This window comes from Nerophis ophidion, linkage group LG04 (genome assembly GCF_033978795.1).
Source record: "Nerophis ophidion isolate RoL-2023_Sa linkage group LG04, RoL_Noph_v1.0, whole genome shotgun sequence".
NCBI lineage: Eukaryota > Metazoa > Chordata > Actinopteri > Syngnathiformes > Syngnathidae > Nerophis > Nerophis ophidion.
Window position 1 is genome coordinate 80,853,517 of NC_084614.1, and position 18,180 is coordinate 80,871,696.

At 39.7% G+C, this 18,180-nt stretch overlaps 1 protein-coding gene across 4 annotated transcripts in view; it reads left to right on the top strand.

Annotated features, from left to right (window-relative positions):
• Positions 1-14,738, top strand: part of LOC133552017 (actin filament-associated protein 1-like 1) — a 53,988-nt gene extending 39,250 nt beyond the window's left edge. For all 4 annotated transcript variants that reach the window (XM_061899257.1, XM_061899259.1, XM_061899258.1 and 1 more), the window contains exons 11-19: positions 1,232-1,363; positions 1,426-1,640; positions 4,983-5,128; positions 5,196-5,265; positions 5,328-5,442; positions 5,511-5,672; positions 5,732-5,898; positions 6,007-6,132; positions 14,568-14,738. In XM_061899257.1, the coding sequence (XP_061755241.1) occupies positions 1,232-1,363; positions 1,426-1,640; positions 4,983-5,128; positions 5,196-5,265; positions 5,328-5,442; positions 5,511-5,672; positions 5,732-5,898; positions 6,007-6,132; positions 14,568-14,594 (1,160 nt within the window). In that variant the 3' untranslated portion in view covers positions 14,595-14,738. The remainder of the gene's footprint in view (positions 1-1,231; positions 1,364-1,425; positions 1,641-4,982; positions 5,129-5,195; positions 5,266-5,327; positions 5,443-5,510; positions 5,673-5,731; positions 5,899-6,006; positions 6,133-14,567) is intronic.
• The last annotated feature ends 3,442 nt before the right edge of the window (positions 14,739-18,180 follow it).

Below are 18,180 nucleotides of genomic sequence, written 5' to 3' on the forward strand. Positions count from 1 at the left end.
AAGTTTAGTAGTTGTTATAATTAGTTGTATACAACAAGATTAGTAGTTGCTATAATTTGTTGTGTTTAATAAGATTAGTTGTCATAATTAGTTGTATTTAACCATATTAGTAGTGTTTATAATTAGTTCTATTTAATAAGATTAGTAGTTGTTATGATTAGTTGTATTCAACAAGATTAGTAGTTGTTATAATTAGTTGTATTCAACAAGATTAGTAGTTGTTAAAATTTGCTGTATTTAATAAGATTAGTAGTTGCTATATTTAGTTGTACTCAACAAGATTAGTAGTTGTTATAATTTGCTGTATTTAACGAGATTAGTAGCTATTATAATTAGCTGTATTTAATAAGATTTGTAGTTATTAGTTTTATTCAACAAGATTAGCAGTTGTTATAAGTTGCTGTATTTAACAAGATTAGTAGTTATTGTAATTAGCTGTATTTAATAAGATTTGTAGTTGTTATAACTAGTTGTATCCAACCAGATTAGTAGTTGTTATAATTACTTGTATCTAACCAGATTAGGTTGTTTTTTTATAATTAGTTGTATTTAATAAGATTAGTAGTGTTTATAATTAGTTGTATTTAATAAGATTAGTAGTGTTTATAATTAGTTGTATTTCATAAAAGTATTATTTGTTATAATTAGTTGTATTTAATAAGATTAGTAGGTGATATAATTAGATGTACTCAACAAGATTAGTAGTTGTTATAATTGGTTGTATTTAACGAGATTAGTAGTTGTTATAATTACTTGTTAAAATGAGTGTGTTTCATAAGATTACTAGTTGATATAATTAGATGTATTCAACAAGATTAGTAGTTGTTATAATTAGTTGCATTTAACAAGATTAGTAGTTGTTAAAATGAGTGCGTTTCATAAGATTAGTAGTTGTTATAATTAATTGTATTTAACAAGGTTAGTAGTTGTCTTCTGTCTCGTGTTTACTGAGTGAAAGAGCGACAGGATGTGAGACGTGAGCAGATATGACGTCCTTCCTGTCCTCTTCCAGGTATTGTGTTCCGCGGACATCACAGGAAGTGATGGATGCTGAACACACACACACACACACACACACACACACACACACACACACTCCTGTTTAACAGTAAAAGACAAATTAAACACATGTATGTTGGATTTGGATGCGTAAAGAGGGAATGGCATCACGTGAGGCTCCGCCCCCCCAGGTGCACTGTGACATCACCACTGATGTACTGTTTGATTTCAGGCAAAGGAAAACGCGGTGCATTCTCGGAGCTGACGGGATCGATGAGCCGAGCGGCCGGGAAGAAGATCAACCAAATCATCACCTTCTCCAAACGCAAGACGCCCTCCGGTCACCATGACGACCCTCGTTGCGGTGAGCCTCGGCGCCACCTGCAAACGCGGCCGTCGTAATGTCTCCGCCTTTCCCCCCCCCAGGCTATCTGAGCGTGTGCGTGGGCGGAGTCTGGAAGGATCGCTGGTGCGCGGTGCGAGCGGGGAGCCTGCACCTGCTGAGGGACCCGGGGGACCAGCGGCCTCCCGTCATGGTGGTCCCCCTGAGGGGGGCCGAGGTGGTCCCGGGGGACTGTGGCCCCAAGCATCCCTTTTCCTTCCGCATCCTTCAGGGAGGCGTGGAGCTGGCGTCCTTGGAGGTAAACGTGTGACATCATCAGCGCGGCTGACGGTCACCAGGCATGTGGTTTTTCCGTCTAAAGTCGGAATTCTGTCTTTTTTAATCTCGGGGGGGGGGGGGGGGGGGGGGGGAGTGTTGTAATATAACATTACGCCGTAGTTGTTGATTGGTCGATATGTTCCTTGTGACCAATCAGGACATCTGTTATGAATCATGACGTCATCACCGCTATTTTCCAAATGTAAACGATGTCGGTTCTCGAGAGAAAGGACGCTTCACGAGTAAAATAAATTGATAAACATGTCAAAAATAATTTTCGATGGGACTGGATGGAAAGGGAAATCACTGATACTGTTGGGAAGAAGGAAGTTACGACTTTGTTTGGCGATTTTTATTCGGAAAATCGATCGTCCCGGAAAGGTTTTGTGCACGTGGTGTCGTGATAATATTGACTATGGATCACGAGGTTTCAAGGCTTTGGGTGTATGATATAGTCAGGAATTGTCATGGATGCAAAGGATTCTGGGTATTTGTTGTGTTGCCTTTATGTTGTTACTGTGAGGATGTTCTCCCGAAATGTGTTTGTCATTCTTGTTTGGTGTGGCTTCACAGCGTGGCGCATATTAGTAAGAGTGTTAAAATTGTTTATATCACAACCATTAGTGTACTCTGTATCACCCAGTATGCCTTGCAGTCGTGTGCGTGTGTCAGTGGAAGCCACACACAACATGTTGCTGGACTCGCAAGTAAATTGTACATGTTGTAGAAGTCGTCAAAGGCAAAGGCTTCATAGCACGCCCTAATACTTATTAACTGGGTGACTGCCGGCAGACATTAGAATAATTGGGGTATGTATGTTCTGTTAATGATGATTTCATGTCTTTAAACACTAAAATATTTTTTTCAAATGGTGCTGTCTTTGTTAATTTTAGCATGTTAAATTGATGAAAAACCAGGAGCTTCGGGGGGGCGTTGCCCCCCCTTGCCCCCCCACCAGGGCACTGCCCTGGACCTGGCTGGTAGAGATGCGCGGATAGGCAATTATATATATATATATATATGGATGCAAAGGATTCTGGGTATTTGTTGTGTTGCCTTTATGTTGTGTTACTTTGAGGATGTTCTCCCGAAATGTGTTTGTCATTCTTGTTTGGTGTGGCTTCACAGCGTGGCGCATATTAGTAAGAGTGTTAAAATTGTTTATATCACAACCATTAGTGTACTCTGTATCACCCAGTATGCCTTGCAGTCGTGTGCGTGTGTCAGTGGAAGCCACACACAACATGATGCTGGACTCGCAAGTAAATTGTACATGTTGTAGAAGGTGTCAAAGGCAAAGGCTTCATAGCACGCCCTAATACTTATTAACTGGGTGACTGCCGTCAGACATTAGGATAATTGGGGTATGTATGTTCTGTTAATGATGTTTTCATGTCTTTAAACACTAAAATATTTTTTTCAAATGGTGCTGTCTTTGTTAATTTTAGCATGTTAAATTGATGAAAAACCAGGAGCTTCGGGGGGTCGTTGTCCCCCTTATCCCCCCACCAGGGCACCGCCCTGGACCTGGCTGGTAGAGATGTGCGGATAGGCAATTATATCATCCGCAACCACATCACTAAAGTCGTCATCCACCCGCCATTTTATCAGAACCACATCCGCCCGCCCGTAGTTGTATATCCGGAGTCGGCTACCTTTACCACTAAAAGAGCTAGTTTGACCCGTGTCAAAAAGTAAAGAAGGCAATGGGAGCCGCTAACGTTCTCGCGAATATCCGATGGTTATCATTCAGATAATGGGAATAAGGGCGTGCAGTGGAGCCATTGCCTTTGACACCTTCAACAACATGTACGAACCGTTTGACCGTCCAGCAACATGCTGTATGCAGCTTACGCAAACACACGTACAAGATTGAAGGACATACTGGGTGATGGAGAGTACACTGATGGTTGTGATATAAACAATTTTAACACTCTTACTAATATGCGCCACACTGTGAAGCCACACCAAACAAGAATGACAAACACATTTCGGGAGAACATCCTCACAGTAACACGACATAAACGCAACACAACAAATACCCAGAATCCTTTGCATCCATGATACTTCCTGAATATACTTTACAACCCCGCGCCTCCAACCCTGCCCACCTTACCGACGCACGGGGGGGTGGGGGAGGTGGCGGGGTTTGCTGCTAGTGGGGTTTATAATATAGTCAGGAATTGTCATGGATGCAAAGGATTCTGGGTATTTGTTGTGTTGCCTTTATGTTGTGTTACTGTGAGGATGTTCTCCCGAAATGTTTGTCATTCTTGTTTGGTGTGGCTTCACAGCGTGGCGCATATTATTAAGAGTGTTAAAATTGTTTATATCACAACCATTGGTGTACTCTGTGTCACCCAGTATGCCTTGCAGTCGTGTGCGTGTGTCAGTGGAAGCCACACACAACATGATGCTGGACTCGCAAGTAAATTGTACATGTAGAAGGTGTCAAAGGCAAAGGCTTCATAGCACGCCCTAATACTTATTAACTGGGTGACTGCCGGCAGACATTAGGATAATTGGGGTATGTATGTTCTGTTAATCATGTTTTCATGTCTTTAAACACTAAAATATTTTCTTCAAATGGTGCTGTCTTTGTTAATTTTAGCATGTTAAATTGATGAAAAACCAGGAGCTTTGGGGGGCGTTGCCCTTCCTTGTCCCCCCCCCCCAGGGCACCGCCCTGGACCTGGCTGCTAGAGATGCGCGGATAGGCAATTATATATATATGGATGCAAAGGATTCTGGGTATTTGTTGTGTTGCCTTTATGTTGTGTTACTGTGAGGATCTTCTCCCAAAATGTGTTTGTCATTCTTGTTTGGTGTGGCTTCACAGCGTGGCGCATATTAGTATTAGTCGTGTGCGTGTGTCAGTGGAAGCCACACACAACATGATGCTGGACTCGCAAGTAAATTGTACATGTTGTAGAAGGCGTCAAAGGCAAAGGCTTCATAGCACGCCCTAATACTTATTAACTGGGTGACTGCCGGCAGACATTCTTGAGAATGTTTACGTCAACTAATGTCTTCTTTGCTTTGTGACACGGGTCCAAAATGGCTCTTTGAACGGTAAAGGTTACCGATCTCTGAACCATGTATGTCATATATTTCCAAATGGTTCAACCGCCACCCGCCCGAATCTATCTAAAATCTATTTTTTCGTCATGTCACCCGCCCGACTCGCGGTTTATCCGCGGATGAGACCGCAAACCGCGCATCTCTACTGGTTGGGGACCCCCAGAAATGATTTCAGTCTTTTTCATTGTGGTCATATCAAATGCCTAGGTCACGACCACGCTTGTCTGTGCGCCTCCTCCAGGCCGGCTGCTCGGAGACGCTGGGACGCTGGCTGGGGGTCCTGTTCGCCGAGACGGGCAGCGCCACGCTACCCGAGGAGCTTCACTACGACTACATCGACGTGGACACGTTGACGGACATACGCCACGCCGCCAGACACTCCTTCCTGTGAGACCTCCTGCACCGCCCCCACGCCCTGCTTTAATTTGACCCGCTAACGTTGCCGCTGCCTCAGGTGGGCCACCTCCGCCGCCGCCGCCGCCGTGGACCCCGCCACGTATGACGACGTTTACGAGAGTGTGGAGGTGAGCTCGCCGTTTCGCCCGAACGTGTCAGCCGCACGCTTGACCCTCGCGTGTCCCCGCAGGACGACGAGGACGAGGGCAGGGCCAAGGGCGGCCCGGTGAGACGCCACGCCTCCTTCTCCAGCAGGGACTCCGAGAAGACGGAGCAGCAGGCCGCCATCAAAAGACACGCCTCCAGTGAGGGACACGCCCTTTTTTTGTCCGACGTGGCGGCCTTCCTCATGTCTTTTCCCCCCCACCGCTAGACGTCAACCAGTACGGACGCTACGGGAAACTGCGAGCGGAGGAGGACGCCAGACGCTACCTGACGCAGCGGGAGGAGCTGGAGGGGCAGAAGGAGCGGCTCAGGAGCGCCCTCGTCTCCCTGCGCAGGGAGAAGAAGGACTTGAAGACCGGCGGCGGGACAGGTGAGGACGAGGCCCCGCCTCCGCCCAAACTCGCGCTCAATGTGTGCGTGTGTTTGAAGATGGCGGCGTGGAGCGGCGGCTGGCCCAGCTGGAAGTGCTGTGCAAGCAGAAGGAGGAGGAGAGGGTGGAGCTGGAACTCCGACTGACCGAAGTCAAAGACAACCTCAGCAAGTCACTGGCCAGGGGACAGCTGGCTCCGCCCACAAACGCCACCGTCACCTCCAAGGTAGGAAGCCGTTCTCACCGTCTGTCAGCCAAACGTTTTTACAGTGATGCCTTCGCATGTGTGTGTGTGTGTGTGTGTGTTTGTGTGTGTGTGTGTGTGCGCACACAGAAGCAGGACAAGAAAGTGGACAAAGTTTACAACGACATCATTCCCGTCAACTCCGCGTCCGAACTCCGCAAACGACCGCCATCGCTCTACGCCTCCTCCAAAGTCAATGTCATGCAGAAGGCGAAGGTGTGTATGTACACGTGTGTGTGTGTGTTCCGGCAGTGCTTGCTTAATGGGGACATTGCTCTGTTTACACACCTTTAGGGTACTTCTGACGGTATGGGGACAAAAAACGAGTTCCCTAAAGGGAAACCTTTTTACATAATAGTCAGATCCATTCTATTTCCTTCTATATATGGTAGTTGGAGTCGCAGACAACTTCATTACTTCTAAATAGCAGTTTTTGGTAATGTCGCAGAAGATGCAGGGTTTGCTTTAACATGTAAGTGGTGCAACCTCTTATAAGAGGACAGCTTTAGTGCTGTATTCTGAGGATCATGTCATGTTTAATTTGATTTTTTTTTAAATGGTCCTCAGCAGTCACGTACAAATTTGTGTGAATTATGCAAAATGATTTCAATTTGGTCCCCATGAACCATATTAACTGTTTTTTTCCCCAGGGTCCCCAGTATGTATGAACAGTGTGTGTGTGTGTTCTGGCAATGCTTACTTAATGGGGACATCACTCTGTTTACACACCTTTAGGGGACCTCTGACGGTATGGGGACAAAAAACGAGTTCCCTAAAGGGAAACCTTTTTACATAATAGTCAGATCCATTCTATTTCCTTCTATCTATGGTAGTTGGAGTCGCAGACAACTTCATTACTGCTAAATAGCAGTTTTTGGTAATGTCGCAGAAGATGCAGGGTTTGCTTTAACATGTAAGTGGTGCAACCTCTTATAAGAGGACAGCTTTAGTGCTGTATTCTGAGGATCATGTCATGTTTAATTTGATTTTTTTTTAAATGGTCCTCAGCAGTCACGTACAAATTTGTGTGAATTATGCAAAATGATTTCAATTTGGTCCCCATGAACCATATTAACTGTTTTTTTCCCCAGGGTCCCCAGTATGTATGAACAGTGTGTGTGTGTGTTCTGGCAATGCTTACTTAATGGGGACATCACTCTGTTTACACACCTTTAGGGGACCTCTGACGGTATGGGGACAAAAAACGAGTTCCCTAAAGGGAAAGCTTTTTACATAATAGTCAGATCCATTCTATTTCCTTCTATATATGGTAGTTGGAGTTGCAGACAACTTCATTACTGCTAAATAGCAGTTTTTGGTAATGTCACAGAAGATGCAGTATTTGCTTTAACATGTAAGTGGTGCAACCTCTTATAAGAGGACAGCTGTAGTGCTGTATTCTGAGGATCATGTCATATTTAATTTAATTTGATTTTTTTAAATGGTCCTCAGCAGTCACGTACAAATTTGTGTGAATTATGCAAAATGATTTCAATTTGGTCCCCATGAGCCATATTAACTGTTTTTTTCCTCGGGGTCCCCAGTATGTATGAACAGTGTGTGTGTGTGTTCTGGCAATGCTTACTTAATGGGGACATTGCTCTGTTTACACACCTTTAGGGGACCTCTGACGGTATGGGGACAAAAAACACAAGTCCCCTAAAGGGAAACCGTTTCAAATAATAGTCAGATGCATTCTATATCCTTCTATCTATGGTAGTTGGAGTCGCAGACAACTTCATTACTGCTAAATAGCAGTTTTTGGTAATGTCCCAGAAGATGCAGGATTTGCTTTAACATGTAAGTGGTGCAACCTCTTATAAGAGGACAGCTGTAGTGCTGTATTCTGAGGATCATGTCATATTTAATTTGATTTGTTTTTTTTTTTTAAATGGTCCTCAGCATTCATATACAAATTTTTGTGAATTATGCAAAATGATTTCAATTTGGTCCCCATGAGCCATATTAACTGTTTTTCCCCAGGGTCCCCAGTATGTATGAACAGTGTGTGTGCGTGTGTGTATTCTGGCAATGCTCGCTTAATGGGGACATCGCTCTGTTTACACACCTTTAGGGTACCTCTGACGGTATGGGGACAAAAAACACAAGTCCCCTAAAGGGAAACCGTTTCAAATAATAGTCAGATCCAGTCTATATCCTTCTATATATGGTAGTTGGAGTCGCAGACAACTTCATTACTGCTAAATAGCAGTTTTTGGTAATGTCCCAGAAGATGCAGGATTTGCTTTAACATGTAAGTGGTGCAACCTTTTATAAGAGGACAGCTGTAGTGCTGTATTCTGAGGATCATGTCATATTTAATTTGATTTGGGTTTTTTTAAATGGTCCTCAGCAGTCACGTACAAATTTGTGTGAATTATGCAAAATGATTTCGATTTGGTCCCCATGAGCCATATTAACTGTTTTTTTTTCCCCAGGGTCCCCAGTATGTATGAACAGTGTGTGTGCGTGTGTGTGTTTTGGCAGCGCTTACTTAATGGGGACATTGCTCTGTTTACACACCTTTAGGGGACCTCTGACGGTATGGGGACAAAAAACACAAGTCCCCTAAAGGGAAACCATTTCAAATAATAGTCAGATGCATTCTATATCCTTCTATATATGGTAGTTGGAGTCGCAGACAACTTCATTACTGCTAAATAGCAGTTTTTGGTAATGTCCCAGAAGATGCAGGATTTGCTTTAACATGTAAGTGGTGCAACTTCTTATAAGTGCTGTATTCTGAGGATCATGTCATATTTAATTTGATTTTGATTTTTTTTAATGGTCCTCAGCAGTCACGTACAAATTTGTTTGAATTATGCAAAATGATTTCAATTTGCTCCCCATGAACCATATTAACTGTTTTTTTACCCAGGGTCCCCAGTATGTATGAACAGTATGTGTGTGTGTGTGCGTGTGTGCGTGTGTGCGTGTGTGCGTGTGTGTGTGTGTGTGTGTGTGTGTGTGTGTGTGTGTGTGTGTGTGTGTGTTTTGGCAGCGCTTACTTAATGGGGACATTGCTCTGTTTACACACCTTTAGGGTACCTCTGACGGTATGGGGACAAAAAAACGAGTCCCCTAAAGGGAAACCTTTTTAAATAATAGTCAGATGCATTCTATATCCTTCTATATATGGTAGTTGGAGTCGCAGACAACTTCATTACTGCTAAATAGCAGTTTTTGGTAATGTCACAGAAGATGCAGGATTTGCTTTAACATGTAAGTGGTGCAACCTTTTATAAGAGGACAGCTTTAGTGCTGTATTCTGAGGATCATGTCATATTTAATTTGATTTTTTTTTTTTTTTAAATGGTCCTCAGCAGTCACGTACAAATTTGTGTGAATTATGCAAAATGATTTCAATTTGGTCCCCATGAGCCATATTAACTGTTTTTTTTTCCCCAGGGTCCCCAGTATGTATGAACCGTGTGTGTGTTCTGGCAATGCTTACTTAATGGGGACATCGCTCTGTTTACACACCTTTAGGGGACCTCTGACGGTATGGGGACAAAAAACACAGGTCCCCTAAAGGGAAACCGTTTCAAATAATAGTCAGATGCATTCTATATCCTTCTATATATGGTAGTTGGAGTCGCAGACAACTTCATTACTGCTAAATAGCAGTTTTTGGTAATGTCCCAGAAGATGCAGGATTTGCTTTAACATGTAAGTGGTGCAACCTCTTATAAGAGGACAGCTGTAGTGCTGTATTCTGAGGATCATGTCATATTTAATTTAATTTGATTTTTTTAAATGGTCCTCAGCAGTCACGTACAAATTTGTGTGAATTATGCAAAATTATTTCAATTTGGTCCCCATGAGCCATATTAACTGTTTTTTTTTACCCAGGGTCCCCAGTATGTATGAACAGTGTGTGTGCGTGTGTTCTGGCAATGCTTACTTAATGGGGACATCGCTCTGTTTACACACCTTTAGGGGACCTCTGACGGTATGGGGACAAAAAACACAAGTCCCCTAAAGGGAAATCGTTTCAAATAATAGTCAGATACATTCTATATCCTTCTATATATGGTAGTTGGAGTCGCAGACAACTTCATTACTGCTAAATAGCAGTTTTTGGTAATGTCACTGAAGATGCAGGATTTGCTTTAACATGTAAGTGGTGCAACCTTTTATAAGAGGACAGCTGTAGTGCTGTATTCTGAGGATCATGTCATATTTAATTTGATTTTTTTTTAAATGGTCCTCAGCAGTCACGTACAAATTTGTGTGAATTATGCAAAATGATTTCAATTTGCTCCCCATGAGCCATATTAACTGTTTTTTTCCTCAGGGTCCCCAGTATGTATGAACAGTGTGTGTGCGTGTGTGTGTTTTGGCAGCGCTTACTTAATGGGGACATTGCTCTGTTTACACACCTTTAGGGGACCTCTGACGGTATGGGGACAAAAAACACAAGTCCCCTAAAGGGAAACCATTTCAAATAATAGTCAGATGCATTCTATATCCTTCTATATATGGTAGTTGGAGTCGCAGACAACTTCATTACTGCTAAATAGCAGTTTTTGGTAATGTCCCAGACGATGCAGGATTTGCTTTAACATGTAAGTGGTGCAACTTCTTATAAGAGGACAGCTGTAGTGCTGTATTCTGAGGATCATGTCATATTTAATTTGATTTTAATTTTTTTAATGGTCCTCAGCAGTCACGTACAAATTTGTTTGAATTATGCAAAATGATTTCAATTTGCTCCCCATGATCCATATTAACTGTTTTTTTACCCAGGGTCCCCAGTATGTATGAACAGTGTGTGTGCGTGTGTGTGTTTTGGCAGTGCTTACTTAATGGGGACATCGCTCTGTTTACACACCTTTAGGGTACTTCTGATGGTATGGGGACAAAAAACGAGTTCCCTAAAGGGAAAGCTTTTTACATAATAGTCAGATCCATTCTATTTCCTTCTAGCTATGGTAGTTGGAGTCGCAGACAACTTCATTACTGCTAAATAGCAGTTTTTGGTAATGTCCCAGAAGATGGAGGATTTGCTTTAACATGTAAGTGGTGCAACCTCTTATAAGAGGACAGCTGTAGTGCTGTATTCTGAGGATCATGTCATATTTAATTTGCATTTTTTTTTTTAAATGGTCCTCAGCAGTCACGTACAAATTTGTGAGAATTATGCAAAATGATTTCAATTTGGTCCCCATGAGCCATATTAACTGTTTTTTTTTTTTCCCCAGGGTCCCCAGTATGTATGAACAGTGTGTGTGCGTGTGTGTGTTTTGGCAGTGCTTACTTAATGGGGACATCGCTCTGTTAACACACCTTTAGGGGACCTCTGACGGTATGGGGACAAAAAACACAAGTCCCCTAAAGGGAAACCGTTTCAAATAATAGTCAGATGCATTCTATATCCTTCTATATATGGTAGTTGGAGTCGCAGACAACTTCATTACTGCTAAATAGCAGTTTTTGGTAATGTCACAGAAGATGCAGGATTTGCTTTAACATGTAAGTGGTGCAACTTCTTATAAGAGGACAGCTGTAGTGCTGTATTCTGAGGATCATGTCATATTTAATTTGATTTTTTTTTTTTTAAATGGTCTTCAGCATTCTCCATCCATCCATGGATGGATGGTCTTCAGCATTCTCGTACAAATTTGTGTGAATTATGCAAAATGATTTCAATTTGGTCCCCATGAGCCATATTAACTGTTTTTTTCCCCCAGGGTCCCCAGTATGTATGAACAGTGTGTGTGTTCTGGCAATGCTTACTTAATGGGGACATCGCTCTGTTTACACACCTTTAGGGGACCTCTGACGGTATGGGGACAAAAAACACAGGTCCCCTAAAGGGAAACCGTTTCAAATAATAGTCAGATGCATTCTATATCCTTCTATATATGGTAGTTGGAGTCGCAGACAACTTCATTACTGCTAAATAGCAGTTTTCGGTAATGTCACAGAACATGCAGGATTTGCTTTAACATTTAATGGTGCAACTTCCTTTAAGACAAGGGTGTCAAACTCAAATACAGAGTGGGCCAAAATTTTAAATTGAACAAAGCCGCGGGCCGAAGTTGAACATATTAATCTTTTAATAGGGACCCAAAAAAGTTTTTCATTGAATATTGAACAAGCAAGGCTTATATAACTTTATAGTGACATGCAAAATTTAGTTTAAAATAACAATAATAATAATAATTAAAAAATATCAATGGCATATCAAATCAAATTTAAATAAAAATTGAATGCCTCTTTTGTATTTGCAGCCTTTTGAGGTAAATGTTAACATTAACTTTTTCCAGAGGCTAATACATTTGAAAATAAAATAATGAATAAATCAACCATTCAGGCCTTTTTACTGCTCAGTTAATGTCGGGGCTCAGGTAGGTGGGGTTAGGTGGGCGGGGAGGGGGTGTATATTGTAGCGGTCCGGAAGAGTTAGTGCTGCAAGGGGTTCTGGGTATTTGTTCTGTTGTGTTTGTTGTGTTACGGTGCGGATGTTTTCCCGATATGTGTTGGCCATTCTTGTTTGGTGTGGGTTCACAGTGTGGCGCATATTTGTAACAGTGTTAAAGTTGTTTATATGGCCACCCTCAGTGTGACCTGTATGCTGTTCATCAAGTATGCCTTGCATTTACTTACATGTGTGTAGAAGCCACATATATTATGTGACTGGGCCGGCACGCTGTTTGTGAGGAGGAAAAACAGACTTGAGGACAGGTTGTAGGGGTTGCTAAAGGCAGTGCCTTTAAGGCACACCCAAGTTTGTCACTTCAATCATTGATTTGTTGTTCAATATTCTTTTCACCGGATTGCGTTACCATCGCTTAATAAAGTGATTGAATGTGCTTCCATGGCCGTCATGTCTTTTTGTCAACAAACAGGGTATTGTTTGGATGGCAAGTTTGTCGTATCAATCATTGATTTGTTGTTCAATATTCTTTTCACCGGATTGTGTTACCTTTGCTTAATAAAGGGATTGAATGTTCTTACATGTGCTGTCATATCTTCTTGTCAACAAACGGGGTATTGTTTGGATGGCAAGTTTGTCACTTCAATCATTGATTTGTTGTTCATTATACCGGATTGTGTTATTTTTGCTTAATGAAGAGATTGAACGTGCTTCCTTGGCTGTCATATCTTTTTGACAACAAACGTGGTATTGTTTGCATGGCAAGTTTCTCACTTCAATTATTGATTTGTTGTTCAGTATTCTTTTCACCGGATTGCGTTTTGTTGCTTAATAAAGAGATGGAATGTGCTTCCATGGCTGTCATATCTTCTTGTCAACAAACGGGGTATTGTTTGGATTGCAAGTTTGCCACTTCAACCGTTGATTTATTGTTTAGTATTCTTTTCACCGGATTGCGTTACCTTTGCTTAATAAAGAGATTGAACGTGCTTTCATAGCGGTCATATCTTCTTGTCAACAAACGGTGTATTGTTTGGATGGCAAGTTTGTCACTTCAATCATTGATTTGTTGTTCAATATTCTCTTCACCGGATTGCGTTACTATCACTTAATAAAGTGATTGAATGGGCTTCCATGGCCTTCATGTCTTTTTGTCAACAAACAGGGTATTGTTTGGATGGCAAGTTTGTCGTATCGATCATTGATTTGTTGTTCAATATTCTTTTCACCGGATTGTGTTACCTTTGCTTAATAAAGGGATTGAATGTTCTTACATGTGCTGTCATATCTTCTTGTCAACAAACGGGGTATTGTTTGGATGACAAGTTTGTCACTTCTATCATTGATTTGTTGTTCATTATACCGGATTGTGTTACTTTTGCCTAATGAAGAGATTGAATGTGCTTCCTTGGCTGTCATATCTTTTTGACAACAAACGTGGTATTGTTTGGATTGCAAGTTTGCCACTTCAACCGTTGATTTATTGTTTAGTATTCTTTTCACCGGATTGCGTTACCTTAGCTTAATAAAGAGATTGAACGTGCTTTCATAGCGGTCATATCTTCTTGTCAACAAACGGGGTATTGTTTGGATGGCAAGTTTGTCACTTCAATCATTGATTTGTTGTTCAATATTCTCTTCACCGGATTGCGTTACCATCGCTTAATAAAGTGATTGAATGTCTTTTTGTCAACAAACAGGGCATTGTTTGGATGGCAAGTTTGTCGTATCGATCATTGATTTGTTGTTCAATATTCTTTTCACCGGATTGTGTTACCTCTGCTTAATAAGGAGATTGAATGTGCTTCTATGTGCTGTCATGTCTTCTTGTCAACAAACGGGGTATTGTTTGGATGGCAAGTTTGTCACATCAATTGTTCATTTTTTGTTCAGTATTCTTTTCACCGGATTGCGTTACCGTTGCTTAATAAAGAGATTGAATGTGCTTCCATAGCTGTCATATCTTCTTGTCAACAAACGGGGTATTGTTTGGATGGCAAGTTTCTCACTTCAATCATTGATTTGTTGTTCAATATTCCCATTGTGTACGTATGTTGTTGTCTGCTGCGTAACAGTGTGATGGTGCCTCTTCCTGTTTGATATCAAGTTCATTTTAGTGCGATACTGCTTGTTGCTTTCACCAGTTTTCATCTGTGTCTAGATCAACAATGCGATGTGCCTAAAACCTTTTTTTTTTTTTAAATTGATTAAAGATCGTTACAAATAAGAATCGCTCGGGCATCGTGCTCACCTGCGTGTTGTTTTCCAGGAATGGGAGTCCAAGACCAGCACGTAGACGCTGTGACGTTGACGGGAGACAAAGAGGAAGAGGAGACACTTTGTGTGGTGGACCACGTGGGCGGAGTCACGCATAGAGGCCCCTCCCCCCTCAGCTCATCTACATATCGTAAGGACGTCAACGTGACTGGCACTGACTGACGAGGCGTTCACGTGAGCCGCACCGATTTGATTCGTTTCAATGAAAAAGCAAGAGTTATAAGTTTGGGGTTTTTTTGCGTGTGAATGCTGAGGAATATGTTATTTCTTGTATGTATTTATTTTTCTATTTACGTTTTTTTTTTTTTTTTTTTTTTAACTCTTCCAAGCCATTACAGCATCACAATGCTCATTCAGGACACAAATGCTCACGTTCCATTTTTTTTCGTAAAATTTTTTGGGAAGATTATTGACAAATTTTTTCCAAAGTTCTGCATTTCTCAACTGTATCCAACGCAGAAAAAATGCACTCATTCAGTGCGATTTTCATCCTACAAGTTACGGAGGTTCTTTTGTGTCTTTATTACCAAACCTTTTTTGGACACTGATTTTTATTGCATTAAATTATATCAACAATTTCATTGAATAAAAATTTGGGAGCAGAATTTGACTGTTTAAAAATTCAGTGTAAAATTAAAAAAAAAAAGTAAAACAACAAAAAACAAACATTTATCTATTTTCTACCGCTTGTTCGTCTTGGGGTTATGGGTGGGCTGGAACCTATTATAGTGTAAAAAAAAATAGTCTGTTTTAAAAAAATTCAGTGTAAAAAAAATTGTGAGTAAACAAAAAAAAAAATCTGTAAAAAATTTCAGTGTAAAAAAGGTTCTGTTTGTAAATTTTTGTGTAAAAAAAAAAAATTCAGTGTAAAAAACCTACAAAAATCCTCCATCCATCCATTTTTTTTTACAGCTTGTCCCTCTTGCGGTTACAGGGGGCTGAAGCCTACCCGACTGTAAAAAAATATGTGAAAAACATGCAGTGTAAAAATGTTCAGTGTAAAAAAGGTTCGGTTGGTAGGATTTTTGTGTAAAACATTTTTTGAGCAAAAAAAATTATAATAATTCAGTGTATAAAAACCTTACAAAAGTTATCCATCCATCCATTTTATACAGCTTGTCCCTCTATGGGTTTCAGGGCCCTGCAGCCTATCAGAGTGTAAAAAAATCCTTAAAAAAACACTGCAGTGTAAAAAAGGTTCTGTTTGTAAAATTGTTGTGTAAAAAAACCTACAAAATTCATCCATCCATCCATTGTTTTACAGCTTGTCCCTCTTGGAGTAACCAGGGGCTGCAGTCTATCAGAGTGTAAAAAAAAGATGTGAAAAACATGCAGTGTAAAATTTTCCTTGTAAAAAGGGTTCTGTTTGTAATTTTTTTGTGTAAAAAAAAAAAAAAAAATTCAGTGTAAAAACCTTACAAAAATTATCCTTCCATCCATTTTCTACAGTTTGTCCCTCTTGAGGCTTCAGGGGGCTGTAGCCTATTAGAGTTTTTTTTAAATCCTTAAAAAAATGCAGTAAAAACGTTTCAGTTTGTAAAATTTTTGTGTAAAAAAAATTGAGTAAGAAACAAATTCTGTGTAAAAGAACCTACAAAATTCATCTGTCCATTAAATTTTTTTACAGCTTGTCCCTCTTGGTGTAAAAATAAAATTCAGTGTAAAAAAAAAAAAAAAAAAAAATTGTGTAAGAAAACCAGTGTAAAAACTCATTCATCCATTAATTTTCTACCGCTTGTCCCTCTAGGGGTCACGGGTGGCTGCAGTCTATCCCAATGCAAAAACAATGTTTGTAAACATTCAGTGGAAAAAGAAAGTTTGTAAAATTCAGTGGGAAAAAAACCTTCAAAAATAATAATTTCCTACTGCTTGTCCCTCTCACAGGTCAAGGGGGCTGAAACCTATCCCGGTGTAAAAAAATGTTTTTTTGTAAAAACTCACGGTAAAAATTTGTTGTAAAAATAAAATTATGTGTAAAAAAAATCACTGAAAAAATGTAGTAAAAGAAAATCAGTGTAAAAACTCATCCATCCATTCATTTTCTACCACTTGTCCCTCTCTGGGTCACAGGTAGCTGCAGCCTATCCCAGTGTAAAAAAAGTCAGTGTGTACACATTTCAGTGTCCAAAAATTAAGTTGATAAAAACATACAGGGGGAACAACCAAAGCAAAATAAAAATTTAAAAAATGTTGTGTAAAAAATAATCCATCCATCCATTTTCTACTGCTTGTCCCACTCAGAGGTCATAGGGAACTGCAACCTATCCCAGTGTATTAAAAAATGTTTTTGCAAAAATTTGGTGTAAAAATACAATTCAGTGTAAAAAGAAAAACTGAAACATTTTTGTGTAAGAAAATCAGTGTAAAGAATTCATACATCCATTTATTTTCTACCGTTTGTCCCTCTTGGGGTCAGGGGCGATGCAACCTATCCCAAAGCAAAAATAATTAGATTGTAAAAATTCAGTGAAAAAAAAGTTTGTAAAATTCAGTGTAAAAAAAATTAAGTGTATAAAAATGTAGTATGACAAAAATTCAGTGTAGAAAAAATATGTTTGTAAAAATTCAGTGTAAAAAAATCAGGGTATAAAAATTTACTATAAAAAAAATCAGTCTAGAAAAAATACATTTAAAAAAAATTTTTTTTAGCGCAAGACAATCAGTGTAAAAAATTAATCCATCCATTCATTTTCTACCGTTTGTCCCTCTTGGGGTCAGGGGGGATGCAGCCTATCCCAGTGTAAAAATAATTATCTTGTGGAAATTCAGTGAAAATTTTTGGGGGGAAATTCAGTGTAAATAAATTAAGTGTATAAAAATGTAGTATGACAAAAATTCAGTGTAGAAAAAAATAAATTTCTAAAATTTAGTGTAAGAAAATCAGTGTAAAAAAATGCATCCATCCATTCATTTTCTACCTTTTGTCCCTCTTTGGATGCAGCATATCCCAGTGTAAAAAGAAGTACCTTGTAAAAATTCAAAGAAAAAAAAAGTTTGTAAAATTCAGTGGAAAAAAATTAAGTGTATAAAAATTTAGTATGACAAAAATTCAGTGTAGAAAAATGTTTGTAAAACTTCAGTGTAGTAAAAATGTTTGTAAAAAATCAGTGCAAAATAAATCAGTGTATAAAAAATTTGTATAAAATTTTTTAGTACATTTGTAAAAAATCAGTGTAAAAAAACAAACTGTAAAAAAATAATTTAATTTGAGAAAATCTGTATAAAAAATTCATCCATCCATTCATTTTCTACTGTTTGTCCCTCTTGTGCTCAGGGTGATGCAGCCTATCCCATTTAAAAAAAAAAACTACTATCTTGTAAAAATTCAGCGGAAAAAAAAAAGTTTGTAAAATTCAGTAGAAAAAAAATCAGTGTATAAAAATGTAGTAAGACAAAAATTTCGTGGAAAAAAAATTGTGTGTAAAAAAATCAGTGTATAAAAACTAAGTATAAAAAAAAAATCAGTGTACAAAAAATACATTTGTAAAAATTCAGTGTAAAAAAAAAAACGTAAAAAAAAAATTTAGTTTGAGAAAATCGGTATAAAAAATTCATCCATCCATTCATTTTCTACTGTTCGTCCCTCTTGTGCTCAGGGTGATGCA